A 24,155-nucleotide genomic window follows, 5' to 3' on the forward strand; every position below is an offset into this window, starting at 1 on the left:
CTATGCTGTGACTTTTCTCTTGCCTTATCATGGACACTTTCACTTTTTGAAACGCATGCAGTCACAACCTTCAATGAGACCCTTTAAACCTTTCCTTATCCAAACTGTTCCTGCAAGCCAGCCTGAGGGCCGGCTTTGTTCCTTCCTGACCCCTTCGCCACATCTTATTGATCTAATAGAAAATGCAGCTTCTTAGCCTCTGATTAAAAAGAAAACCTAGCAGATTTCTACTGAGCATGCTCTGAAATTTTTTTCCCCCCCAATCACTTTACATTTAATTCCCCTCCCCCCCCCCCAAAAAAAAAAACTTAGCCAAGAGCCTCTTCCTCCATAGAGGATAAGCCATGCTTTATAGAGCTTAGCTAAATAGTTAGTTAGCTAGGTAATACTTGCAACGCCCCGGGAAGTAACTGGAGTATTATTGTACCTAGGGGGAAACTGAGGCATAGTGGGATTGTCTGAGACCTCAGATGGAGTCGGTGTCTCATTTGAGAGCTCTGTTTGCTGTTCAGAGAACTAGAACACAACCCCTCCATCAGATTTCATCCCTTCGTAGCTAAGCACAGAGCAAATCTCTTCCCCCAGGGGAGTCAATCTTACAATGACGAAAAAAGGACTTCAGTAGAGAAGTGCTGCTGCACCGGTTAGCTACACAGCCCATGCGTGAGGCTTGCTGAACCTGGCCCCATGCCGTGACTTTTACTAGCTTAGCAAATAGTCGCATACAGTATGAGTGCTGGGTGCAGGGATCAAGCCTAGGAAATCTTTATAGCTGAGAACAGAGATTCACAGGAAGTGGTGAACTTTGTGCTGACATCCAGGATGCTCAGGATGCTTCTCACTTCACTGTTCGGCAAGTTTCCCTTGATGTACAAGATGGCAGCAACGTGCTTTTTGCTAGCAAACAGAAAAGATCCAATGTTAGTGCCACTCTGTGTATGTATCTAAGGTTCTTATATGGCCCCATCATCTGACCACCTAAGGGTCTTTAATGTCCTTATCCTCACAACACCTGTGTGTGGTAGGGGAAGTGCTTTTTGTTCTGTGTTTATACAGCACCTAGCGGAATGCGGTTCTGCTCCAGGAGTGAGACTTCTAAGCACTACGGTAATACAAATAATTCAATCTCAAGTCTGTTGATTGCAACTGAGACATGAAGAGGCTAAGTGATTTGTCCAAGGTTACACAGGAAGTCTGTGGCACAGCAGGGAATATAATCCAGGTCTCCTAAATCCCAGGCTAGTATCCTGACCACTGCACCATCCCCTGCCTTCAGTTGACATGAAAGAGGAGAAACCTGGCTCAGAATCAACAAGGAGTCTGGTGGTACCTTAAAGACTAACAGATTTATTTGGGCATAAGATTTTGTGGGTAAAAAACCCACTTCAGATATGCCCGAATAAATCCGTTAGTCTTTAAGGTGCCACCGGACTCCTTGTTGTTTTTGTGGATACAGACTAACATGGCTACCCCCCTATACCTGGCTCAGAATGTTGTAGATTCTATATGGTGTCTTGCTTAAGACAACTTATTTTAGCTGATAGGTCACCAGCCAAACGGTCACAAAAAATTACATGTTGGGGGGTGGAGTGGAGGACACCTAATCTAAACTATAAAATCCGTGGTGGCACAGCTGAATTATGGAACTTGGATCTGTATGTACTTTGGAAAAGAGGTCAGGAACAAAAATATATCTCCTATCAAGATCTCTGAACTGTACCTTGCTAAAAGGGGAGTTGTTACCCACCATGCAGCAGTGCTCCTAGGCACTTGGCATGGATGATGATCTCTCTGCTCTCTGTGTAGCAGGACTTGAAGTGCTTCAACCTGATCTAGAAAAGCTGATGCTCAAACTAGCTACTTTTCATCTAATACTCAAGTATCTTCATGGAACTACTGTGGACGTTCCTATTAATGTTCACAAGTATTTTTCAGTACCTCTTACCTGATATCTGGGTATGTATTAGCAAGCGTAGCAACTTCTATTTTAATGCCATTTGAATCCTGAAGTCTGATTATTTCAGCCAGTTTTGGGAGTGCAGAATCCAACCACGTGGCCTTGGACCCCTATCAGAAAATAGTGGGCAGAGTAAACAGTCTATTACAGGTCCACTGGGATTACAAAACCCTGTCTGCATGGGGTGGGGACATAACCAAGGAACGCTGTTTAAATAGGATTCCAGCTAAGCCAGTTTGACACAATTGGGTTTGGCACAAAGGAAGGAACCAAACAGCAATTAGAAATGATGCCCTATAGTTTTCAGAGACTTTATTCTAAACTGGATTTAGCCTTGCCCAGACTGAGCATAACAGGAAAGGAACCAATTGCATGTAATCAGGAGGAAGTGGGAAATCAGCATCATACTTGGCAGCTCATTTGCTGCTACTAGAGTGTTAGACTTGTAAACTTCAGTCTCTGGGCATATATTCCAACTTTAACTGCCCCTAACCTCAGAAAACTCCCCTTCTGTGTAACATCCACTTGTAAAAACTAAATAGCATTTGAAGAATTAATGCTAGAGGCTGAAGAAAGTCCTATGAACTTCTGAAAGGAGTTAAGTTCTAAGGTGGACATGGTGAGCCATCACTAACCTTCTCTTTGCAGAAGCTTTGCAAGTGGGAGGCGTGAGCTGAAATGAGATTTGACAAGTTTTGCTGTAGTTCTGGGGTTTTCAAACTGACTTTCTTCTTAATTAGCCTCACAATGTATTCTCTCACCAAGTGACCATGAATCTTCTCCATAATGCCCTGGTTGGGGGGGGGGGGGAGAAGAGAGAGAATGGAAGTTAATTCAGTAGGATCGTATGCATGGAACCCACTGGGAGGGCTACAGATTATGCCAGATGTCTGGCATAGAGTTGCCACTTATCTCAATGGCACTTATGTACAGGGCTCCATAGCCCCCTCCTACTGTGTATCCTAGTCCAGTGGTGGTGAGGGGTGGGGACACAGGGGTTGAGCCCTGCAATTGGGGAAGAAGTGGAGTTACAATGAGGCTCCAAGCACTTGCCTTTGACTTGACAGGAGGAACGGGCAGGGAATGGGCAGAGCCTCAGACGGTTCCAAAGAGTAGCAACAGAGGGACAATCCTCCCCCACCTCTAACAGACTTGCTCCCACTGCTGTCATGGAGAGGACAACCTTGGGCAATTTCTTTTCAGTTGCGCCCAGCCCCAAGTTCCATAGTTGCCCCAGGTGGAGCTGATGCAGGAGGTGAATACCTAGAGAAGGTAACAGCTCCTGCCCACTCACCAGAGGACTCACAGATGTGCAGCCTCTTTCCAAGGCCAGCCATCAAGGAACATAGCAAGAGCAGTCTTGGAGCTGGGTGAGTTAGGGGAGGAAAGAGGGAATGGAGGGGACATTCACCAGGGGACAGGAGGATGGCCTGGGCTAGCATAGGTGAGCTCAGGGAAAGGGTGGGGGTCTGTTTCAAATTTTTGTTTGGGACACCTTTAAATAGCATTAAGCCCCTGTTTGTACATGTGGATCAATGGCAATATGGTCCCAATGCTAAAACACGGTGTGCCAAATTCCTGCCCTCAGTTACACCTGGACAGCCATGCTGGATTCTCATTAGTTCTGAAGTACTCGCTCATCTTATTACTGGCTGATCTGGAGTCCTGTTCTACCCAGTGCACAAAGCCTCCCAGCCCCTCGTAAGCAAAGCACATGATGTCTGGGAATTGGCTCTTTCCCAGAATGGGGAGTTCCTACTGGGAACGAGTGATGCACGAGAGGTAGAAATATCACAGGGAAACAGGAATCTGCCTCAGCTCCTCCTGGTCCCCTATTTGATTACATATATTACTGAATTTGTTCAGATTATTAGAGAGACGAAAGCAGGAAACAGAATTCTTACATGGGGACTTTACATTGTCTATTTGAGACTTGCTGTATAACCACAAGAAATATGGACGTGGACATTTAAAATCGCCTTGGATGTGGCTGAGGATAGAAGCTTGCACTGCAAATCACAACATCTAGATGTGGCCTGTTCTTGGGATTGGCGCCCGTTGCAACCACCCCTGCAAATACTTAGGATTATCAAAGCCACCCTAAACTAATTTGCACATGTGCAGACATGCTGGGGCTGGAGGACCAACAGCCCAGATCCTTGATGTAGACAAAGCCTTATTCTGAAAAGCTGCCTGAACATTAGAAAGGCTTCAGTGTGTTTGGCCATCATGCTGAAGAAACCAGGGTCAGAAGGAGGTATGTGAATCTGGCTTTGATGGATAGGAGTTGATGTTGGCCATTGGGATGATTTAGGTAATCTGCACAGTAATGGAAACCCCTCCTTGGGAATGGGATTTGCAAGTGTGAAAACTCACCAGTTTAAATGGGGTTAAGCTGGCACTTGCCAACATGCACACCCAGTCCCCTTGCCAAACTGAGGTGGGTCCATATAGCTGAGCATCAGAATGGTCCCTAGCTGACAAGCCAAGCTTGGATTCCCTAGAATTCTTTCAATGTCTCCCTTTGACCTTACCTGATAAAAGGGGTCATGGAGAGTCTTGAATTCTGAAAGGTGGTTGCTGGTGGCCTGAATGATTTCATTCATCGTTTCACTGCACGAAAGCCATTTACTTTGGGTGAACTTTCTAAAAATAGGCTGAGGAAAGAACATGCTGGTCAGCTTCTACAAAGCAAAGTCTAAATGCAAATATGTACATAGAGATTAACATTTTATACAACAGGTGTGCATGGTGCTGTACAAAGAAATTAAAGATGGCCTGCTAAAGGAGAAGGGGTGAATGGAGGCTAGGGTGACCAGACAGCAAGTGTGAAAAATCGGGACAGAGGGTGGGGGATAATAGGAGCCTATATAAGAGAAAGACCCAAAGATTGGGACTGTCCCTATAAAATCGGGACATCTGGTCACCCTAATTGAGGAATAAAACAATGGGAACCAATTGAGTTTTAAATAATGAAGGTTGGGGCTGAGACTTAAAGTTCAGATCTGGCTCTGATCTTTTCCCACGTTTGGGTGTGATAGAGAGGGATCCCAAGCCAAATCCCACAACCTAATAGATGAGAAAAGATCAGATTTTTCTTTAGACTGTAAACTTCCCATTCAGTTAAATCAATCAACCTGAAGTGTATATTCATTGCTTTGATAAAGACAGCATGATGATGACCTCAGCGAAGAAATGTGATCAGATACTACGATGTGCTGTATAAACCCTGGAACACTGGGTTGCTATGTGTTTAACCCCCCTTCCCCCCCCAAAAGAAGAATTCTGGGAAAATTATGTGGAACCTACTTTTTTGTCCCAAATCAAATCACTAACATTAGACTTTTCCTCTACAGGAATATTTCATATGATACAATTACATCCCTATATGCTTGGTATTTATTCATGTAATACACACAGGTTACCTTTAACTCCAGAAACAAATCTTGAAGCAGTACATCATAGCCAATGTTCTCTATTTCACTAAGTGCGCCAAGTATTTTTAATCTTGTGCTGTCTTGTGCTGATGGTGTGGTTTTCTCTGTGTGGTCTCTGAAACAAGATGCAGGGATAGATTTGTTACACAAAATAGGAACGCTAGTGGGAGACACATTTTAATAGGTCAGAAAATGGAACCTAGCACCAGGACAACAAGTTTTGGTCACTACCCAAAAAGCAAACTAGAATTCTGAGTGGCTTCTATGTCTTAGTGTAGAAGTGATGGTCAGTGTTAGTGGGAGGGATACATGGCGGTGACTTTTTAATTTGTCTGTCTGGCAATTGTTGTGTTATTGGAGGTGCATGTAAATTATCACTGCACATGTGAATGGCAAAAGGGCAGATCTAAATAGCCCTGCCATTGCCCTGGTAAAGGCCAAACTGCAGTGGAAAGAACATCCCCTGCTACATGGGACCCAGGCGCTGCAGGAACTCCATACCCCCTTGCCAGCTTGATGGCAGTTCTTGGCACAGGAGTGCAGCAATGAAGTTGTGGGTGAGCTGAGCTGTAGCAGGTTCACAGGGCACACAGTGCAGATACATGGACTCAAACCCTCATGAAATGAGTGGCAACAGGCAATATCTGATGCTCCTTCCTATGGCCCTGGTGGACACTGGCTACTGCAGGCTGGGCTGTAGGATTCAGTTCCTCAGCCTTGTGCATAGGCGCTGACTCCGTGGGTGCTCTGGGGCTGAAGCACCCATGGGGGAAAAAATGGTGAGGGATTTGCACTCACTGGCAGCCCCCCCCCATCAACAGCTCTCCCTCCCCCCATGTCTCGTGTCCACCTGCGGCTCCACGGATCACTGCCTCCCCATCGCTCCCAGCACCTCCCGCCTGCCAGAGATCAGCTGGCATCAGAAGGTGCTGGGGGGGAGGGGAGAGGAGTGAGGGCGCAGTGCGCTTGGGAAGGGGGTGGAACTGGGCGGGAAGAAGGGCAGGGGCGGAGCAGGGGTGGGAAGAAGCAGGGTGGGGGTGGGGCATTGGTGGAAGGGGTGGAGTAGGGGAAGGCCTGGGTGGAGCCAGGGGCGGCATCCCCCAGCAGAATAGAAACTCTGTGCCAATGGCCTTGTGCCTTTTGAACAGTTGGACTCAGGCTCTGACCTCTCACGCAGGATTCAGTCTATTGTTTTTCCATTATTCCTTGAAAATAATAGATAATATCTCCACTCTATTAGGACAGCCAGAGGGTACCTTAGTTTTGTAGCAAAATTATTTAATGATGCACAGCTTGGATAAAAGGAAAAATGCAGTTGTGGAAACTGTCCTAATGGAATGAAACTGCTTGTTCCTAAATAATCAAATGGCACTGTTCTTTTACCCCAAGCGCATATCTGTTCTACAGATGGGCACTTGGAGACTAGGTGACTTGTCCATGATCAATCCACGTAGGAACAAAGAATGAACCCTGGTATCCTGATTCCATGACCCCTATGTTGCCAGAACTTGCACTCAAGAGGAACAGTTGAAATCTGGAATAATAGAATTGTCATAGTAGCTGAAAATCTTTGGGTGGGGTTCTCAGCTGCTCTAAAATGACGTACGAATAACTTCCCTGGAGCTATGCTGATTTACACTAGCTAAATAATAAGGGTGACAAGTATATAATGTAAATATTTGATTAAGCTTTCTGGATATTAGATACTGGAAGTTACACTGTAGCTTCTCTCTCTCTAAATCGGTATGTAAATATTAAATACAATTAAAGATTTCCGTGTGTTTGCTGCTGTAATGCTCTTTACCGCCACAAGCTAATGTCACCCGGATTGATTACAAAGCAATAAGTTAAGCATGTTCATTGTGACGCTTACCTAAAATTCATGCAGTTGTTAATATTTGCAATTATTGTAGCCTTGAAATAGCTGTGCTGCTTGTTTTTCTCTTTAAATTCTTCTAAGGCCTTCTGGTAGCTAAAGAGAGAGATTGAAAGAAGAAATCAGGATCAGTAACTTTGCAACTGGATGTCAACGTTGCACGTAGGAAGCTGTTTCCTGCAACAGATTGTTACTCTACCTTTTCAAAAATGTTGACAGCTCCACCAACAGTACAATGGACAGTTGTTTGCCCAGTTCAGGTGTAATTTCTGCAGCTCGCTTTTGTCCTCCATGAATAGTCTAAGACATAAAATTGAACAACTGTCAACTTCAAATTTCTACAACAACCCTCCCCTGCAAAAAAAAAACCCACAGGAGAGTTGCTAAGATGGCTGATGCTGATTTCTTATTAATCATTGGTGTTAGAAGAGTAGTGATCAATGTGCTAGGCACTGCACAAACACAAAGCAAGAGCCAATGGCAGCTGCCTGCGTTGGCTGCCTATAACTAAAGACGGTGGAGAAGTGGTGTGACTTTGGACAAGTCACAAAACAGAGCATGGAACAGAATGCTGGTCTCTCCAGAGTCCCAGCACAGGGTCCTAGCTGCTGGACAACACGGCCTGTCCTGGGAATAAGCAATGGAACTGTATTTATTTGGGACACTAGTGCAATATTTCCACCCTCTGATTTCATTCCGGAACATAAATGAAGGAGAAACTAAACAGGAATTCAGAGGAAGAAAAAGTGTGAACATAGTGTCAAGTGATTTTATATATATAAAAATACACACACACTTTTTGAAAAATGTCTTCTAATCTCTGGGCAGGGAGAAAGAGTCCTACCCAAGAAAAGATGAAGGAAAAGAGCTGATTTGTCTAACACAACCTGAAACTCAGCCAAGTTCCTCAACAAATAACTGCCATTTTGTTCATTTGTGTACAAGAGGTCTTACTGGTTCAGTTTTGGTTACACACATGCATTCCCCTTTTGTCAGGTCAAACAAGGGCAGGATTTTCCCCCTTAACATGTTTGAGGTGTGGGGAAGGGGAGTTTCCCAGGACTTCAGAACAGAGGGACCTGCTAGTCCCTAATGAATAACCACCCATGCAATCAGCCCATAGACTCTGACTGAGGCAGGCCTAGCGGATAAGACATTGGCCTGCACTGTGGGAGAACTGGGTTCAATTCCCTGCTCTGGTATAGCCTCCCTCGGTGACCTTGGGCAACTCACTTAGTCTCCCTGTACCTCCATTCCCCATCAGTCAAAAGGGGATAACAGCACTGGCCTACCTCACAGGGGTGTTGAGGATAAAATCCATTGATAGTTAGGAAGTGCACAGTTACTATGGTGATGTCAAATACCTAAAGAGATTTTTCCATACCATTACACCGTCTTCCCTTTATGTGGATATCTAGAGCTTCTTGAATGGATTGTACTTGGTTTCAAATCCTAATACTTGCACAACAGTTATTTATTTTTCAATATATCCTAGGTCAAGTAAAACAAGGCACTTCAGTGTATTTGTTACCTGGATGACATCTATGGCTAATTCACTATGAAAATGTCCATCCAGTTTTTCTGGTTCTTTCTCTTCTGTCCACCTCTTTACTTCCATTTCTAAACTCTTGGCCAGCCAGTTCTTGATAGAGGCCTTGACAGAATGAAGGAAAAGAAACAACATTTACCACAGCCCATGTACATGGTTTTTAGTGCTCACGGTTTTACTGCTCAGTCGTGTAACTTGTCTAGCCTAACGGAATTTTACATCAATCCCTGCTAGGAACTTGAAACTCTGCTCTCTGCCAGTTACAAGCTACCGTCTGAGAGATGCGTGTAAAAACCCTATACTCATAGGGCCCAGTCTTTATTCATGACCATATTGTACCCTCCTGTGCTTAGCTCAGGGGAGGGCATCCAGAGTTCTTGTAACCCGAGGCTCATTTCAGTGTTCCCAATTAACGTTTCCTCAGGGAGAGGCTTGGAAGGTGTACAGAATATTGCCCCCAATTCCCAGGAGAATGGGAAGTGGAAGCTCCAGTGCTTTGGGTGCTGTTCAGTCTCCCTTGTGGCTCCTCTACCAGCCAGAGCACAGAAGATAATGCTTCAAAAAGCAGCACGGTCTTCTGGGCACATCTCCACCTGACTAGCTGCCAGGTTGGGAGGAGAAGCATGCTGCATATAGTGGCTGCTTCTCAGCGCTGACCCTTCCTGCTCCTGACATGGATAACTGCAGAGCCGCACAGCGCATACGGTAATTAACACCGAGAGGCTACTGCTGCGTTCTGTTTGCTCAACAACTTGCCTGTCCCAGCTCACATCTGGAAGGGATTATAGACTGGAACTCCAGACTGAACTTCCTCTCTACTTACAAGTCTCCAAGAATTCTAGCCTGATCACAAGGTTCTAAGTACTGATTACTAGAATGGTCACCACTTGTGGGCTTTTTGGGGAGGGGCGGGGAAGAGGGAGAGCAACCCAAGACTAACAGCCTCTCTGCCATTTCTGCCAAGATTCTTTGGTACAGTTAAGGGCTAGATTTTCAAAAAGCAGGCCTGCACAGTTGCACCCCTTTGCATGCACCCAACCTACTTTCACAAAAGCTTTGGGTATGAGTCTCCTCTGACAACAGCATGTAAGTCAGGAGTAATGCCACGAGAGCTACCCTGGACATACCTAGCTAGGAGAGGAGAACTGAGCCCTCTCTGCATGCTTTACTTAAAACTGGGTCCAAAAAAATCTTTGATTGTTTATTCCCTCTTAGGGTAAGGCTTCCAGGGATAGAATAATTGTTTTTCTACAAGGCTAGTAGGCTGGGCTGAGCATGAAGACAACAGCATTTTGTTATGTAGATCATTGTGCAAGAGAGAACATGATTCATTTCCCTCCCGCTTAGCAAGGTTGAGCTGACACGTCTGATCTTGAAGGGTATGTAAAATGACACAAGGAGCAGAGCAATGCACAGTAACTGTGCCCTGGACAAAATAAAGCTTCACTAAGGCGTGTCACAGAAATAAAGGTAAGAAAGGAATGAACAGATTCTCACCGCTTCATTAAACAGGTATTTAACTTCAAGCTGTTTGATCATTCTGGGTGGCAACAGGCTCCCCAGTTTGGCTTCATCCAACTCTTTCACTAAAATGGAATTTTTTCTTATGTCACTGGAATGAAAAAGCCAAGCAATCACATTTCGTAGAGTCAGTGTAATTGAAGACAGTTGGTTTACATAAATCTAACATTGCTAAAGAAATTAGTGAAAACCAGATGTAAAAATGGGTGTTGCCCTTAAACCCAGGCAGGCCTTGGAGGAAAGGAGACAGCACCCAGGCTTTGTAGCCCAAGTCTCCAGTTATAGTTTGTTCGTGCCACTAAACAATAACGGACACTGGCACAGTTTGCTGTGGGAATTCAAACAGTGCAGAAGTGTTCTAGCCTAACTGGAACCAGGAGTTGAGTTTTGTGCCCGCAGCTGAGTTCTGGTGGGAAAGGGAGAATTCAAAACAATGAAAATAAAGGAAACCCTTCCTCCTTCAATAGCTGAATTATCTGATGGGACACTGGGTTGTAGTGACTAAAGGAACTTTGGACAAGCAGTTGGTTTTTAGAATTTCACTGTTTAATAGGCTGCTTTTGGTGTCTCATATCCTCCTGCTGTTCTTTCTGTGAAATGCCTATTGAAGGGAGGACTGATGGCTTGACATGGAGACAAAAATCAACTGCTACCCTGCTGTCGATGTGGAATCACTCCATCAGCCTCAAAGGAGACTTACACTGAGGGCAGGTTTTGCACTGCAGTGAGCAATGTTAGTGATTACCCAACATCCACATTTATAGATGAACCATCACTTCACAAATATCACATTGTACTACTAGCAACAATACATGGGCTGCTTTTCTACAACTTCAGAAACTTGTTGCCAGATCTTTAGCAGCAGTAGTGCTGTGCCAGGCACAGTTTAGTGGGGGAAGATGGACAAGGTGCGGAATCTGCATTTTTTGTTGAAAAAAGTTCAGTCAAAAACGTTCACTCAGCTCTACTGGTTATCCTTCAGAGGGTATTTGTGTAAGAAAATAGCCAGGGTTCTAGATAATCCTACCCTAATCTAGTGGTCTGGAGCATTGAAACAACATTTGCTGATTCGCCCCTCCCAAATTACTCCTGAAACCACCCAATCGGTTTTCAAAACAAAGCCACACGTTTTGGCTTATGCTAGAACTTTTCTGAATGCAATACGCTGAGGGAGGCTTGTATGGTATGTGTATCTATGTCATTGTTCTTTCCTCCCCTGTGCGCTGCGCCTTTAAATGTCTAGGGATCAGAGCTGTGCTGCTTCCCTGGTGCAAAGTGGCCATAAAACTTGTATAGCCAGCTGCAGGAGGATTCACCCAGTGCAAGGGAAACCTGAGGCAACATGAATCACTGCTGTACCTCCTATTGCCTGCTGCAGGAGGCCTGGCCAAGGATTCTCTCCACTCTGCTGTTCCCTGACAGGTGAAGTGGCCCCTTGGGGCCACAGGCAACTAACTTAAACCTGTTTTGTGAGGGGAGCAACCAGTGCCCAGAATCATGGGTGAGAGGGGAGGCACAACGATGACTTTAAGGCCACCTGTGTATACCTTCCTTCTCCTCAGCTGCTCTGAGCACTCCTTAGAATGAGCTCAGGCTCTGGGCCAGAAGCCTGCCCTCTGCTAGAGGTGACCGCTACGTTTCACTCAGGCTGTTAGATGAGAAGCATGGTTTGCGGAGAATCTTTCACAGAGGATATCTCCATATACTCAAATAAAGTCACTCACTGATAGGACATTGAGGTTTTTGTGTATGGAAAAACAGGCTTGCTTTTAGAATTTCAACCTACTGGGGTAAATTCATCCCTGGTGTACATGTCCTGTGGTCTCCTATGAAATGCCCAGCGACATCACGTATCCTCATTTACCAGTGGCAGGTGCGTGCCTTGTGCATGTACCCTCCCCCACTGCACAGTGCGTGTTTAACATAGGAAGTAGGTTAGGCTGGGTATGAAACACTGACAGTCTCTGCAGTCTAAGGGAAGGTCTCTGCAAACTCTCACATCCATATTTAGCAATACCAATTTCATCACATGTTGCTCCTTATGAAAGTAGTTAAAACATGACTAGCCGATCAATGTTTCTACCCCGAGTGCAGCAGCGCTTTTGAAAAAATTCTAAAATCAACCTCAAGTCAATCCATCTTACAGCAAAGCAGCACTTAGGAAAAAAATACTTGGGGGGTTTAAAATAAAGTAACACAGCTTTTGTATTTACAGTTTGTGATAAGAAACACGACTTCTTCACAAAACGTATCTAACAGCAGAGCAACTGGTTTGTCTAGTACTTTGGAGGAGTTCAGTTTTACAAAACATGTGGTAGTTTAGCCCAGTAACAGTCCTTTGGCTAATGCTCTGCTGGATTTGGGTTCCATTCCTTGCTCTCCTAACTCAGGGAGTGTCTACTAAGCAGCTGCGTGATGTGATTTCCAGTGTGGGTAGACATACATACACAAGCTGTGTTCAAGCTACCATGCTAAAAATAGCACCGGGGCCAGGGTGGCACGGGCTAGCTGCCTGAGCTGTACCCCCAGGGCCGGGGGGATTGTACTCAGGCAGCTAATTCGAGCCTCCGCCCACACTGCTGCGGCCTCACTGCTACTTTTGGGTGCTAGTTCGAGCAGAGCTAGCCCATGTATGTCTACCCGAGCTGGGCATTACGCCTCCCAGCTGCAGTGTAGACACACCCTCTGAGGTACACAGGGACTGTGGGTAATGCCTAAGCAACATACTCTGCCCTCCCAGATGACTTCACATCATGTTTCTCAGGAGCACAGACCTGCAGTTGAATGAAGGGCCACAAGGAAAAACGGTCCTTCACTTCCCCAGCAGGAGGTGCCTGGGGTGGAGAAGGAGCATCTGGAAGAGTTCAGTCACACAGCTGGAAGGGTGATCAGGACAGGGAGCTGTGAGCTATTTGATTAAAGAGGGGCAGCAATGGACTGGACTCCCTTCCAGCTCCACTGGGCTGAAGGATTGCTGTTGTGGCACTCTGAGGGGAAGTGAAAAATGCTCCCCAGAGGGTTAGAATAAACTGCAGGTGTTGATTTCAGGCCAGGTCCTCAAGCTGGGGTAAATCAGCATAGCGCCATTGATTCCAAAAATCAGCCATGTACTTGACACCAGTGGAGCAAAGCCAACTTGCACATAAATACGTGGGCATCTTTGGAGCCAATGGAGCAATGCAGATTTACATTAGTGGAGCGTCAGGCCCAAGGACCACACAATACAAGACCTGGCAAATACCATCCTATGTATTTAAGCCACAGGGACAGGTGAGGGGCCTCCCTGACTACTTAGACGCCCGCTCAACTGGCTGAAGAGCAATGGAGTGTAATTGGCATGACTCGGTGCACGGGAGCATGATGATAAAGTGTAACTGTACATGGTGGCAAATGATCCCCTACAGAGCATAGACAGAGAGGCATCTTCTGCCACCTGCAAGCCGTTAAGTTACAAGGTATAACCTGGCACAGCTATCAAGACACCCAAGAGGTGTTTGAGTTTCAAAATTACTGTCTGAATTGGATACTGTAAAAATCGTACTTGATGCTGTACATTACTAATCACCGTAGACAAACTCCGGCCCTGGGCCGTGTGGGTGTGACTGGTGGGGGCATGTGAGAGTGCACCCCCCCCCCCCCATGTGGCAGCACTTGCCACAAGGTACTGGGAAAGGGACCTGACTGCCCACCTGCCAGTTCTTACCAGCCTGCAGAGCGGTATGGTCTGCTAGCATGGGGTGTGATGTGACCCCTAGGTACCTTGTACACATGCTGCAACATGGAGCCTGCTCTAGAGGTGGGTGAACCCTGCTCCTTTCTGGGACCAGCAGTAAATTATACTGTAGAGTGTCTCCCAGCTGTCATTGCCCATCCTGCACTGGCAGGATGGCTCATACATCTTCAGATGGGTTCCAAACACATACCCACTTCCCAGTGTGCCTCCTTACAGCAAAGGAAGGATTTTGCCATAAATATCCCCTATACTATGGCTATGTCCACACCATGCGGCTTGTGTCAGCACAGCCCTCTCATGTACACCCAGCCTACACCGACTAAAGGCCTTTTTCTGTTGGTATAGGAATACCACCTCCCTGATCAATGCTAGCTGCCTCGACAGAAGCCGTTTTCTGTCATCATAGCTCAATCTACACAGGGCAGGGCCGGCTCCAGGTTTTCCGCTGCCCCACGCGGGGGGTGGGGAAAAGCTGATCGGCAGCACTTCAGCGGCAACTCAATTGCACCACTCCACTCTTCAGCGGCAGTTCGGTGGCGGATCCTTCACTCCCTCCCTTCCTCTTCGGCGGCCGCCCCAATAGCGGACGGAGTGCTACCCTAAGCACCTGCTACCTTAGCTGGTGCCTGGAGCCGGCCTTGACACAGGGGTTTTATCAGCATAGCTACGTTGGTGAGGAGTGTGGTTTTTTCTCACCCATGTCAGATTCAGCTATGTTGACATAACTTTTAAGTGTAGATCAAGCCTAAGTGTTCTCTTATTAGGATACACTTTGCTCAGACACCATCTCTAAATGTTCAGAGAGAGAAATCACCTTTACTGATTGTTTCTGGAATCTACTATCCAAAATCTGGCATTGGCAAAACCAAAGATAACAAACTAAGTGATGATAGGCCCTGTGCATGTATGGCACGGGAATACACGAATGCAGATCAGTCAACTCTAGTGAGAAACATGCAGATATAATCACCACTTACTTTGGATAAAAGTTCTGCACCCAGATGAGGAGGAGATATACGTCCTTATCTCCCAGTTCAAACTCAGCAATCAGCTGCAGCTGAGAAGAGAAATAGCTATGGTAACATTCTGCATACGTGTTGCATACGTTAAACTGTGCATGGTAATGTTGTTTAATGCATTCCACCACTGTTATCATATCCTCTTTCATTGTCCTTCCCATATGCAGAAAGCAATGAGCAGTTGTAGACAGGTTCTCAGCAGAGCTAGTGCGCTGGACGTCTTTCATACGATCAGCTACAGACTGCTTCACTGTGTCCATCCAAACCTCCTTCCATTTTCTGGGTCTGTAACTCACGCTCTTGTCAGGTGGCTTCTCTGACTTGTATCTCTCATCCTCCACCTCCTGCTCTTCTATTGCGTACACGGCATGCCGTAGTAATTTTGGATTAGATGGCGCTAGGATTATCGAATTCTTTATGATGCTGAAGACTTTACTCTTCAGTAGTTCATAGAGCGATTCCACGGTGCTTTGCTCCCTTGACAATTCCTCTTCACTCTTGCCACCTAAGTTGTTATAAAGGGCCCACTCCAGAGCAATCAGATGTTGAGTGGCATCGAAGAATTGGTCACTTTCAAGATGCTCTCTGATTTGTTCAACTGTCAAAACAACAACAATTTTTGTACCCAACTGCTTTACGACCAAGGCTCCCATCTCAACAAAAATGGCCCCACGATACTACACTGCATTCAGTTATATAGCCCTTTTAATGCAAATTCTTAGACTTCACGGCAAAGTGTCATTCGGGTGACTTTTAGAGATCTCTGAATATTCCTGCCATCTCTCTCACTAGATACGACTGTGACTCAGGTTGTGCCAAGGTATTACCAAGCCAGGGGCTGGATGTGCTGCCAACTATTTTATGCTAAAATACTAGAGGTTCTACTCAGGGCTTATAGATAAATAGATAGCTTCAAAACTCAAGTGGGATATCTATATCTGTTTTTACCCTCTGCCATCCATCTAGCAGTAGAAAAGATCCAGGCTACTAAACTGAGTGGTACCTGCATCTTTATAGCAGGAACACTGAAGATTACGGGGAAAGTGCACACAGACACACCAAAAGCTCCGCCAGTTGTGCTTTTTAGTGTAAGTGTGTGTAAGTGACGGGAAGGAGTGGAAATTAGATGATACATCCTCAGGTCTCACCCATGTCCGCTTGCTCCTCAAAGATCACATTGGAGGGAATAGATGTCAAAACCTTAGTCACCAGAAAGACTACAAATCATTCAAAGGCCATTAATAGTGCCACTGACCAACAGTGAAGGCAATCTGCTCATTCCAGTCATGTCACACCCAATGACATCACTGGGAATTCGATACATGAATCACGGGTATGCTAAGACATTGAAGAATGAGCATAAGCAAACAGAATACAACAGTAACTAAAAAACCTGGCACATGGAGTCCCAATATTGTTGCTCCTGAATTTAGATTTCTGCTAGGACTGTGGAACAGAATGATAGAAACGGTTGGCAAGTACTCAGAATCCAGAATCTATTGTCCAGCTCTTGGTACTTGCTGTTGTACCAAGAGCTGGGCACCAGAAGAAAAAACCTCAGGGAAAACTGATTTGTCATCCTATGCCATGCCTGAGGGCTTATCTACAAGAACAGGTTTCCGAGTAGCAGCCATGTTAGGCTGTATCCGCAAAAAGGAGTACTTGTGGCACCTTAGAGACTAACAAATTTATTTGAGCATAAGCTTTCGTGGGCTACAGCCCACTTCATCGGATGCATGCAGTGGAAAATACAGTAGGAAGATTATACACACACACACACACACTGTAACACCCATTGTTTCATGGTTGTGTGTGTATATATGTGTGTGTGTGTGTGTATAATCTTCCTACTGTATTTTCCACTGCATGCATCCGATGAAGTGGGCTGTAGCCCACGAAAGCTTATGCTCAAATAAATTTGTTAGTCTCTAAGGTGCCACAAGTACTCCTTTCTACAAGAACCAGTGAGCATGCAGCAAGCTGAGGTAAAAATCTCTCCTGCACTAGCCTGCCACATGCTACGTGTCCGTGTGAGCCCTGCTGCCGCACACTAAAAATTCCAGGATGTGCTTTAATCGACACTCGTTTCAAAGCAGGGTAAGTCAAAATGCATGCGCATTAAGGAATTTATAGCGCACACTAGCAAGGTCCACACAGACAGATACTTCGTGCATGGCAGGCTAATGTGGGGCAGATTTACACCTCAGCTCGCCACAAACTAAGTGTTCATATAGACAAACCCTGAGAGGTTGGCCGGAATACAAATACTTGGTGCTAGTAGGTAAGCATCAAAGTGTCCAATCCTCCTTCAGGCACTATCCTCTGGACCGGAGGGGCTGCTATGTTAGAATACCCCTCCCAGTAAAGGTCAATTATTGTTGTCCAAATCTACATCATCCATTACAGAGGCCTGGCTTTGGGGATGGTGTGGTTTCCAGCTAGCCTCGAGGCTGCATGGATGCTGGAATGGCCGGCAAACCTGCTTGGCCTCCAGACATATATCCTAGTGGTCAGATACGCACACATTTTGCCAAGCTTGTTTGTTATCTGTATCGGGGTTGGACCTTTACATTGGACATAGACTACACAACACTAATTGCTTAGAAGGAGGAAGGGATAGTCTAGTGGACTTGGGAGACCTTGGTCCAATTCCTGCCTCAGCCACAGACTTCACAGGAAATCTAGTGGAAGTCACTTAATCTGCCATATGTCTCCATTCCTCACCTGTAAAATGAGGATAATACTTCCCCACCCCAAGGGGCACAGTGGGGATAAAATACACTAATGTTTGTGGGATGGCCATAAATGTAGATAGATAGAACTGGCGCATACTGTACCTGTCAGTGGCTTCTTGTCTGTCACTGCTCCATCCTTTTCTGTTGGATTCACTATCTTCTGACCAAAATTGAAAAAGGCATTTTTTAGTTTTCCCTTTATTCCCTTCTTTTTGGGACTATCTCTGTACTCAGATGAAGGAGGACAGCTCCCATTGGCTTCAGTGGAAGGTGCATGTGAGTCTCCGAGAGCAGAATCTTGTCCTCGGCTTTCAGTTTTCACCTCTTCCTTTGGCTGGGTCTCTTCCACAGCTGATTCAATAGATACAGTATCTGGCTCAGATTCTGATGATGTAGAAGGTTTTCCAGGCGGCTTTACTCCAGTGACGCAGTCCTTAGAAATCTTACCCATCCCAAAAGGACTGTTGTTGAAAAAGGGCATCATTTTTATCATTTTTTTTTTAAAGCCTGTAAATTAGAGTAAGGAGTTGTCAGGTCCAAATGCTTGCATAAAAAAAAAAAAAAACAAAAAAAACCACATGCCAGTGGCACAAAGTTGAAGGCCTATTCCTGTAAGTGAAAATTGCTACGGTAATCTGCTGTTAAACATGTGTGGGCTGCCCTGAGCGAGTTAGAGCACACGGCCGAAGAGTGTGTCAGAGAGAGCATTTGAAGCAGGCGATCTGCAGAACATTAGATAGGGCCCAAGACAACACCCTTGCTGACATTAATAACACCGCGGTGGGTGGATGTACTCCTGTGGAACCTGAAAGCGATGATTCAGAACTGTCTTTACTGGAAATCTTCAGGAGTCTGTATAAATACATGTCTTTCCACCAGTGTGTGGTGGAAACAAGGAACTCAGCGAGGTTAGTACACACAGTCTGTAATATAGGCACACCTGGGGCCCAGTCCTGCACCTAATCTGGGCCTGCTTCTAATCTCTATGAGCACAGAAATGTATACACATCTGCACTTGATGGTACACGGCAGTTGCCGCTGGCAGCTTGCACATGCAGTTACCGGATTTGTAAGCACAATCGTAAAACTCAGACAAGCTAAGTGTGCAAATGCATTTGTTGGGGGAAGTCTGGGATGGGTTAACTGTGCTCCCAGTGAAGTCACTAGTAAAACTCTCTCACTTCAGCCAATGTTGAGAGCTTTCTGAAAATCCCATTTATAATGTTTAGGAGAATCAGGCACGTACTGGGAAAAAAAAATCTTATTTAGTAATAAATATTATGCTAATGCAGGAGAATTCACTCCCTGCAGACATTAATATTACTCGTCTCACTGAAACACCAAAGACCCTGGTCAGAGTCAGGGTCCTTTTGTACTCCAGGCTGTCCAAACAAAGCAGGATACATCCTTGCAATGACTGATGCACTGTAGACTATTTTTTGGTCCTTTTTCAATGTATTCTGGAATGCAAGACCCTCCATTCCAGAAAGCTTCTTGGTGCAGCTACAGTATCTAAAAAGATACAGCTCGGCTGCTGTCAAATTCCCACAAAAATAAACCAAATCTCTAGCTCCCACCCCCTCAGAAGAGATGGGCCTTACATAGCACAAATGCTGACCTCCAGGCACTAGCTTGAAATAGCATGGGAAGCAAATTCAACTCAAAGTTTCTACAGTGAGAGCATCTTCCTATGGCAGGGAAGGTGCGGGGGTGGGGGAGAGTTTCTTGAGACAGGCAGATCCCTAACCATATAGGAATTTCCAGTGGTACTGGAATCATCACTGCAAATGTCTGGTACTGTAAAATATCCAGTACTTAAAAAATCCACTCCCTACCAGGGAGTAGGAAGCATTCGCTGGTGAATGAGGGACCAAAGCTATCAGCTCTTTGTACAGCACCTAGCACAATAGGGTCCTTGTCCCTGACTGGGGCTCCTAGACACTTCTGTAATACAAAGAATAATAAAACAAATAAACAAAAAAACACCCCCCCATGCTAAGTTTCTAGTCCTTGCTGCCAACACCACTCTTTGGCTCTCATGCAGGTCACATCTAACGCATTGCTATATGCAGATTGGCCACCCTTCAGCATCTGCTGTGAAACTGTAGCATCAGAACAGTGGGCAGCTGCATGGTTAGAAGTGGGGGAAGAATTTGGCTATGACCACACCCCTAACAAATGAACTTATAATATCAAGCCTTCCAAATGCTCTTCTTCAGTTTATACTGTAAGATTTAGGGCCATGTACTAGGAGATATGCTTGATCACCCGCCTACGTGCAGCTTCCATTGATACAAGCACTGACCTGTAGGGACGTCAATTGGAAGACTATGGCTCTTTGTTTTGAGTCTGATTACTGACATTGGCATCATCCAAAAACAACTACTCTAGAATGTCAAGCTGACAGTATGACACAAACTTATGACTCACAGGCACTTGGGAAAGGGCATCATTCGGTTTTACATAGGAGTATTCCTTCCCTGCTTTGACCTATGGGGTCAAAGATCCCGGATTGAGATCCAGGATTTGGAAGAAACAATGCAGGTTGCTTTTAGAGAATGCGAGAAACATGATCATTTTATTAATTAAAAAAAACAGTTGGCTATATTCAGTGCCACTGCCAGTCTACACACGCAAAAATCAGCCCAAGATAATTGGCTTATGAAAATTACCAGGCACACCTCATTTAACAGGTTCGCTCATTGGCAAGCGATCACAAAGGCTTGCTAAAAGTTAAAACCTGGGGAGTAGCATTCCAAATGAATAGGAATAAGGGATGATTCTGGGAAATCCTAGGGGTAGATGTGCTAACATTTCTGCCAGCAGGAATGTCATCACAATGGCCAGAAACAGAGGGCTAGAACCGGAGTTCTTTCAAACCAGTCTTCATGGCAGCTGTGGCATCACTCACACAGGAAGAGAAAATGGGAGGTCTGATGCTCAGGCTCTTAAGGATGTTGTCATTATTGCTAACGTAATACTAATTATGACTTTAAACAAGGGATACAATTTCCCCTTCTGGAATCTTACAAAAGAAATATGGGGATTTTTGTTTGTTTGGGTAATTAGCCATTGCAATTCACTATAGCTAGACTCAATAAAGGTACATCAACTCCAATTTTATGGTTCTTATGATGTAAAACATCTTCCCCTTTTATCTGTCATTTATTTCAAAGGATGCCATTGTAATAAAGGATCTAGACAGATGCCCAGTGGTTATATATCACAAGGCTATTGTCCTAATCTCTGTTTTCCAGAACAAAGACTTCTTTGTATCTAGATCTGCTGGGCCAAATTAATACCTCCTATGAGATCAGGAAAAAATACACACACCCTCACACTTTTTTTTGTTTGTTCAACTGCAGAATTAGTTAGGAGTAACCTCACTCCCATCTGGCACTCCAAGCAAGCTGTCCTCATGTTCTAAATGGATAAAGACATTTCTCCATTTGCTGTCCTCAAAGGTGACATGCAAATTAAAAAATTGGGCTTATGCTTTTATTGTTTTGATGAAGACTTGAAAGGTAGGTTTTGAAGAGAATTGTACCTGTTTTGACAACCATAAACCTTGCTCATCTGCCTCGGAAAACTCCGAGGACTGGAGAACTAGCAAAACGACACTATAAGGCTAGAGAGGGAAACGTGAGAGGGGGTTGTAGTGAGAATGACTAAAGCTTTGTTTGTATAACATATTTAAAGTCAATGACAAATCAGCATTTTGGATAAAAGATGGGCTTGTGAAAACATTTAGCACATCTCCACTCCTTCAATTAAAGGGCTTGGTCTAACATGTTTATTGTCAGGTCATTCAGCAAGTCCTCCAGAGAGATTAGACTTGACATACCCGATATTTCTAAGGTTAAAAAAAAAAAAGCAAAAATTAAAAACCCCAATCGACAAATAATAAACATAAAAGGGCACAAGCCCAAGTTAAAAACCAAAACAATGGAAAGGCTCCAGCCTTCTATCCCAGAGGGCTGCATTTCAGTGGTGGGTAACAATCCCTGTATTTATATGGTTTATTCTGTAAAGACTGTAAAAGGCTGAATGATTATTGCAAAAGTAATTAAATATCAGGAACTAGGTTTACCCTAAACCTGTAAATACTGCTTAGTGCTAGGGGGCACAGTCACTAGTCCCAGTAGAATAACATGATGGGGAAAGGAGTCGAGGAAAGCTGGCTAGATGGTCGGGCTCAACCGGTAGTGATCATTGGTTCCACGAGCAAGGGACGAGCAAGGATTTCACTGTTAAGCCAAGCTGGTCGCCTGCCATATTTACTTTTCTTCCTACACATCGGGATGGTTTGTTCCTGCAACCTCAATAAGGTTTCTTTAAAATACAGCCAGCTCTTAGTGGTTTTGCATTCATTTATGCTGCCGGAATCCCCAGGGTATCTCAGCCACCTGTGCTAACTTGGAATGCAGGTGACTGTACTCTCCCCTACCCCAGGCTAAACAGACAAGCCAAGAGCCTCTGAACTCTTCACCTGTGTCTCCGCTGTAGTTTGGTTTTCCCTGCTCAGTAAATACAGCACCACAGCTACACTTCACCTGACTTCACTTTCCCAAAGGGAAGCTGTGTAAATTAATGGCTATATCACTAGACTAGGCATTAGGAGACTTGGGTTCTGTTCCTGGCTCTGCCACTGGTTTGCTGGGAACTTGGGGAAAGTCAGTTCTCCTCCCTGTATCTCAGTTTCCCTCTTTAGCAAAGCACTTAGAGGTCCACTGCTGAAAAGCATTGTATAACAGCTAGGTGGCATTTGATATTATTAAAGCTCCTCCTGGCTAAAGCCAGTGAACTGCAGAAGTTCTGCAGTACTGAATAATTTCCCAGAAATGGAGCAAACTCCCCTCACAACCCAGGAATCAGCAACTGATGCCACTTCCCTTAGAAGCATGCAATCTAGATAGAATCCACTTCATTAGTAACAGAGATCTCCAAGTGGCACCATTTCAAAAGGTGCCCCACTGATGTGTAGAAACATCCATGGGCACAATTATTTCTGACTTAGTCCATCAGAGCCAGAATCACAGCCGGGACCATACATGGAGCCCTCTGCCATTCCATATTCAGTAACAATAAGGTTAGGATCAATATTGCTATTGACTGGTGTTAGTGGTTGGATTCTCTGGATTGTGCAAATAGCTTTGTGTTCCTCAGAATTCCCAACTCCTGAAAAGTTGCAACATTGAGGTTTTTGGGAGTGGGAGAGATGTGGTATGGTGTGGAGAGCAGGGGAAATGCTTGAAATAGATCTCAGATGACAGACTCTGAAGATCTGGACACCACACGGAAAGGGCTCTTACCACTTATCTTGCCAAAAAACAGACACCCAAACAAACAAACAGAACCTTCAGAGAACTAGTACAGGCAAGTCAAGTCTTATCTTACACGGGGTACCATTCTGCGGTTAGCGCGTAAAGCGAAAACCGCGTATACTCAAAATTACATCCCCAAGCCCTTTAAATGCCGGCCCTGGCCCGGCTGCCAAAGCTGCGGGCGGGATTTAAAGGGCTCCACCGGGCTTCCCGCCGCAGTGGGGAGCCCGGAGGAGCCCTTTAAATCCCACAGCTGGGCTGGGGCTGGCATTTAAGGGGCCTGGAGCTCCATGGTGGCTGGAGCCTCAGGCCCTCTCTTTCGCCCCAGGGGCTACCAGCCACCTCTGCAGCTGGGAGCCCCCTGGGTGGTTTAAAGGCCCTGGGACTCCCAGCCAAAGCTGGTGCTCCAGGACCTTTAAATCTTGAGGCCACACCTCTTCTTCTTGAGGCCACGCCCCCGGACTCCGGCCCTACAGCGTAAAGCTGAAATCGCACATGTTCAATGAACGTAAGTTGCGACAGACCTGTAATCTGTCTCCTGCCAGATGGATATTTTAGCACATTTATTTAGGCAAACCAGAAAATGGGCTGGGCTTAGTAAGCAGGAAAATAAGGCTGCTAATTTGTTTTCTTATAAGATTCTTTGCTGGCTTTCTCCCCTTCTTATTTCCTCCTCTTCCCCGCACTGGAGCCTGCAAGTATTGTCAGGAATTTGTCTTATTTTCTTGTTTACTTCCAGCCTATTGAGGATACAGGCTTGATGAGATTTATGGCCTCTCTGTTGTTTAAGGAATTCTATTTACCTCTATTCTACAGAGAGTTCAGAAACCCAAGATAAGTTACTCAACAGAGTTTACTGTTGTATCTACATTTTCCTTTACAGTCATGACTTCCATGAATTCATGTCAAGGGCTGGTGCAAAACCTGAATATTGACCAATGTAACTAAATCAGTAGAAAATCAGTTATAGTTAAATCAGTGTAGTCCCCTAGTGTGAGTGCAGT

The 24,155-nt window shown here is 45.2% G+C and overlaps 1 protein-coding gene across 2 annotated transcripts in view; it reads right to left on the minus strand.

The window, feature by feature from the left end:
• Positions 1–741: 741 nt before the first annotated feature.
• Positions 742–24,155, minus strand: part of TNFAIP2 (TNF alpha induced protein 2) — a 28,098-nt gene continuing 4,684 nt past the window's right edge. For both annotated transcript variants that reach the window (XM_039537222.1, XM_039537221.1), the window contains exons 2-12: positions 17,930–18,334; positions 15,051–15,690; positions 10,317–10,431; positions 8,802–8,924; positions 7,470–7,570; positions 7,268–7,366; positions 5,383–5,509; positions 4,492–4,614; positions 2,593–2,748; positions 1,946–2,067; positions 742–897 (exon numbers count right to left, since the gene is read on the minus strand). In XM_039537222.1, coding sequence (XP_039393156.1) covers positions 756–897; positions 1,946–2,067; positions 2,593–2,748; positions 4,492–4,614; positions 5,383–5,509; positions 7,268–7,366; positions 7,470–7,570; positions 8,802–8,924; positions 10,317–10,431; positions 15,051–15,690; positions 17,930–18,320 — 2,139 coding nt within the window. In that variant the 5' untranslated portion in view covers positions 18,321–18,334 and the 3' untranslated portion in view covers positions 742–755. The remainder of the gene's footprint in view (positions 898–1,945; positions 2,068–2,592; positions 2,749–4,491; positions 4,615–5,382; positions 5,510–7,267; positions 7,367–7,469; positions 7,571–8,801; positions 8,925–10,316; positions 10,432–15,050; positions 15,691–17,929; positions 18,335–24,155) is intronic.

The sequence above is a fragment of the Mauremys reevesii genome, linkage group 4 (genome assembly GCF_016161935.1).
Source record: "Mauremys reevesii isolate NIE-2019 linkage group 4, ASM1616193v1, whole genome shotgun sequence".
Taxonomy (NCBI): domain Eukaryota; kingdom Metazoa; phylum Chordata; order Testudines; family Geoemydidae; genus Mauremys; species Mauremys reevesii.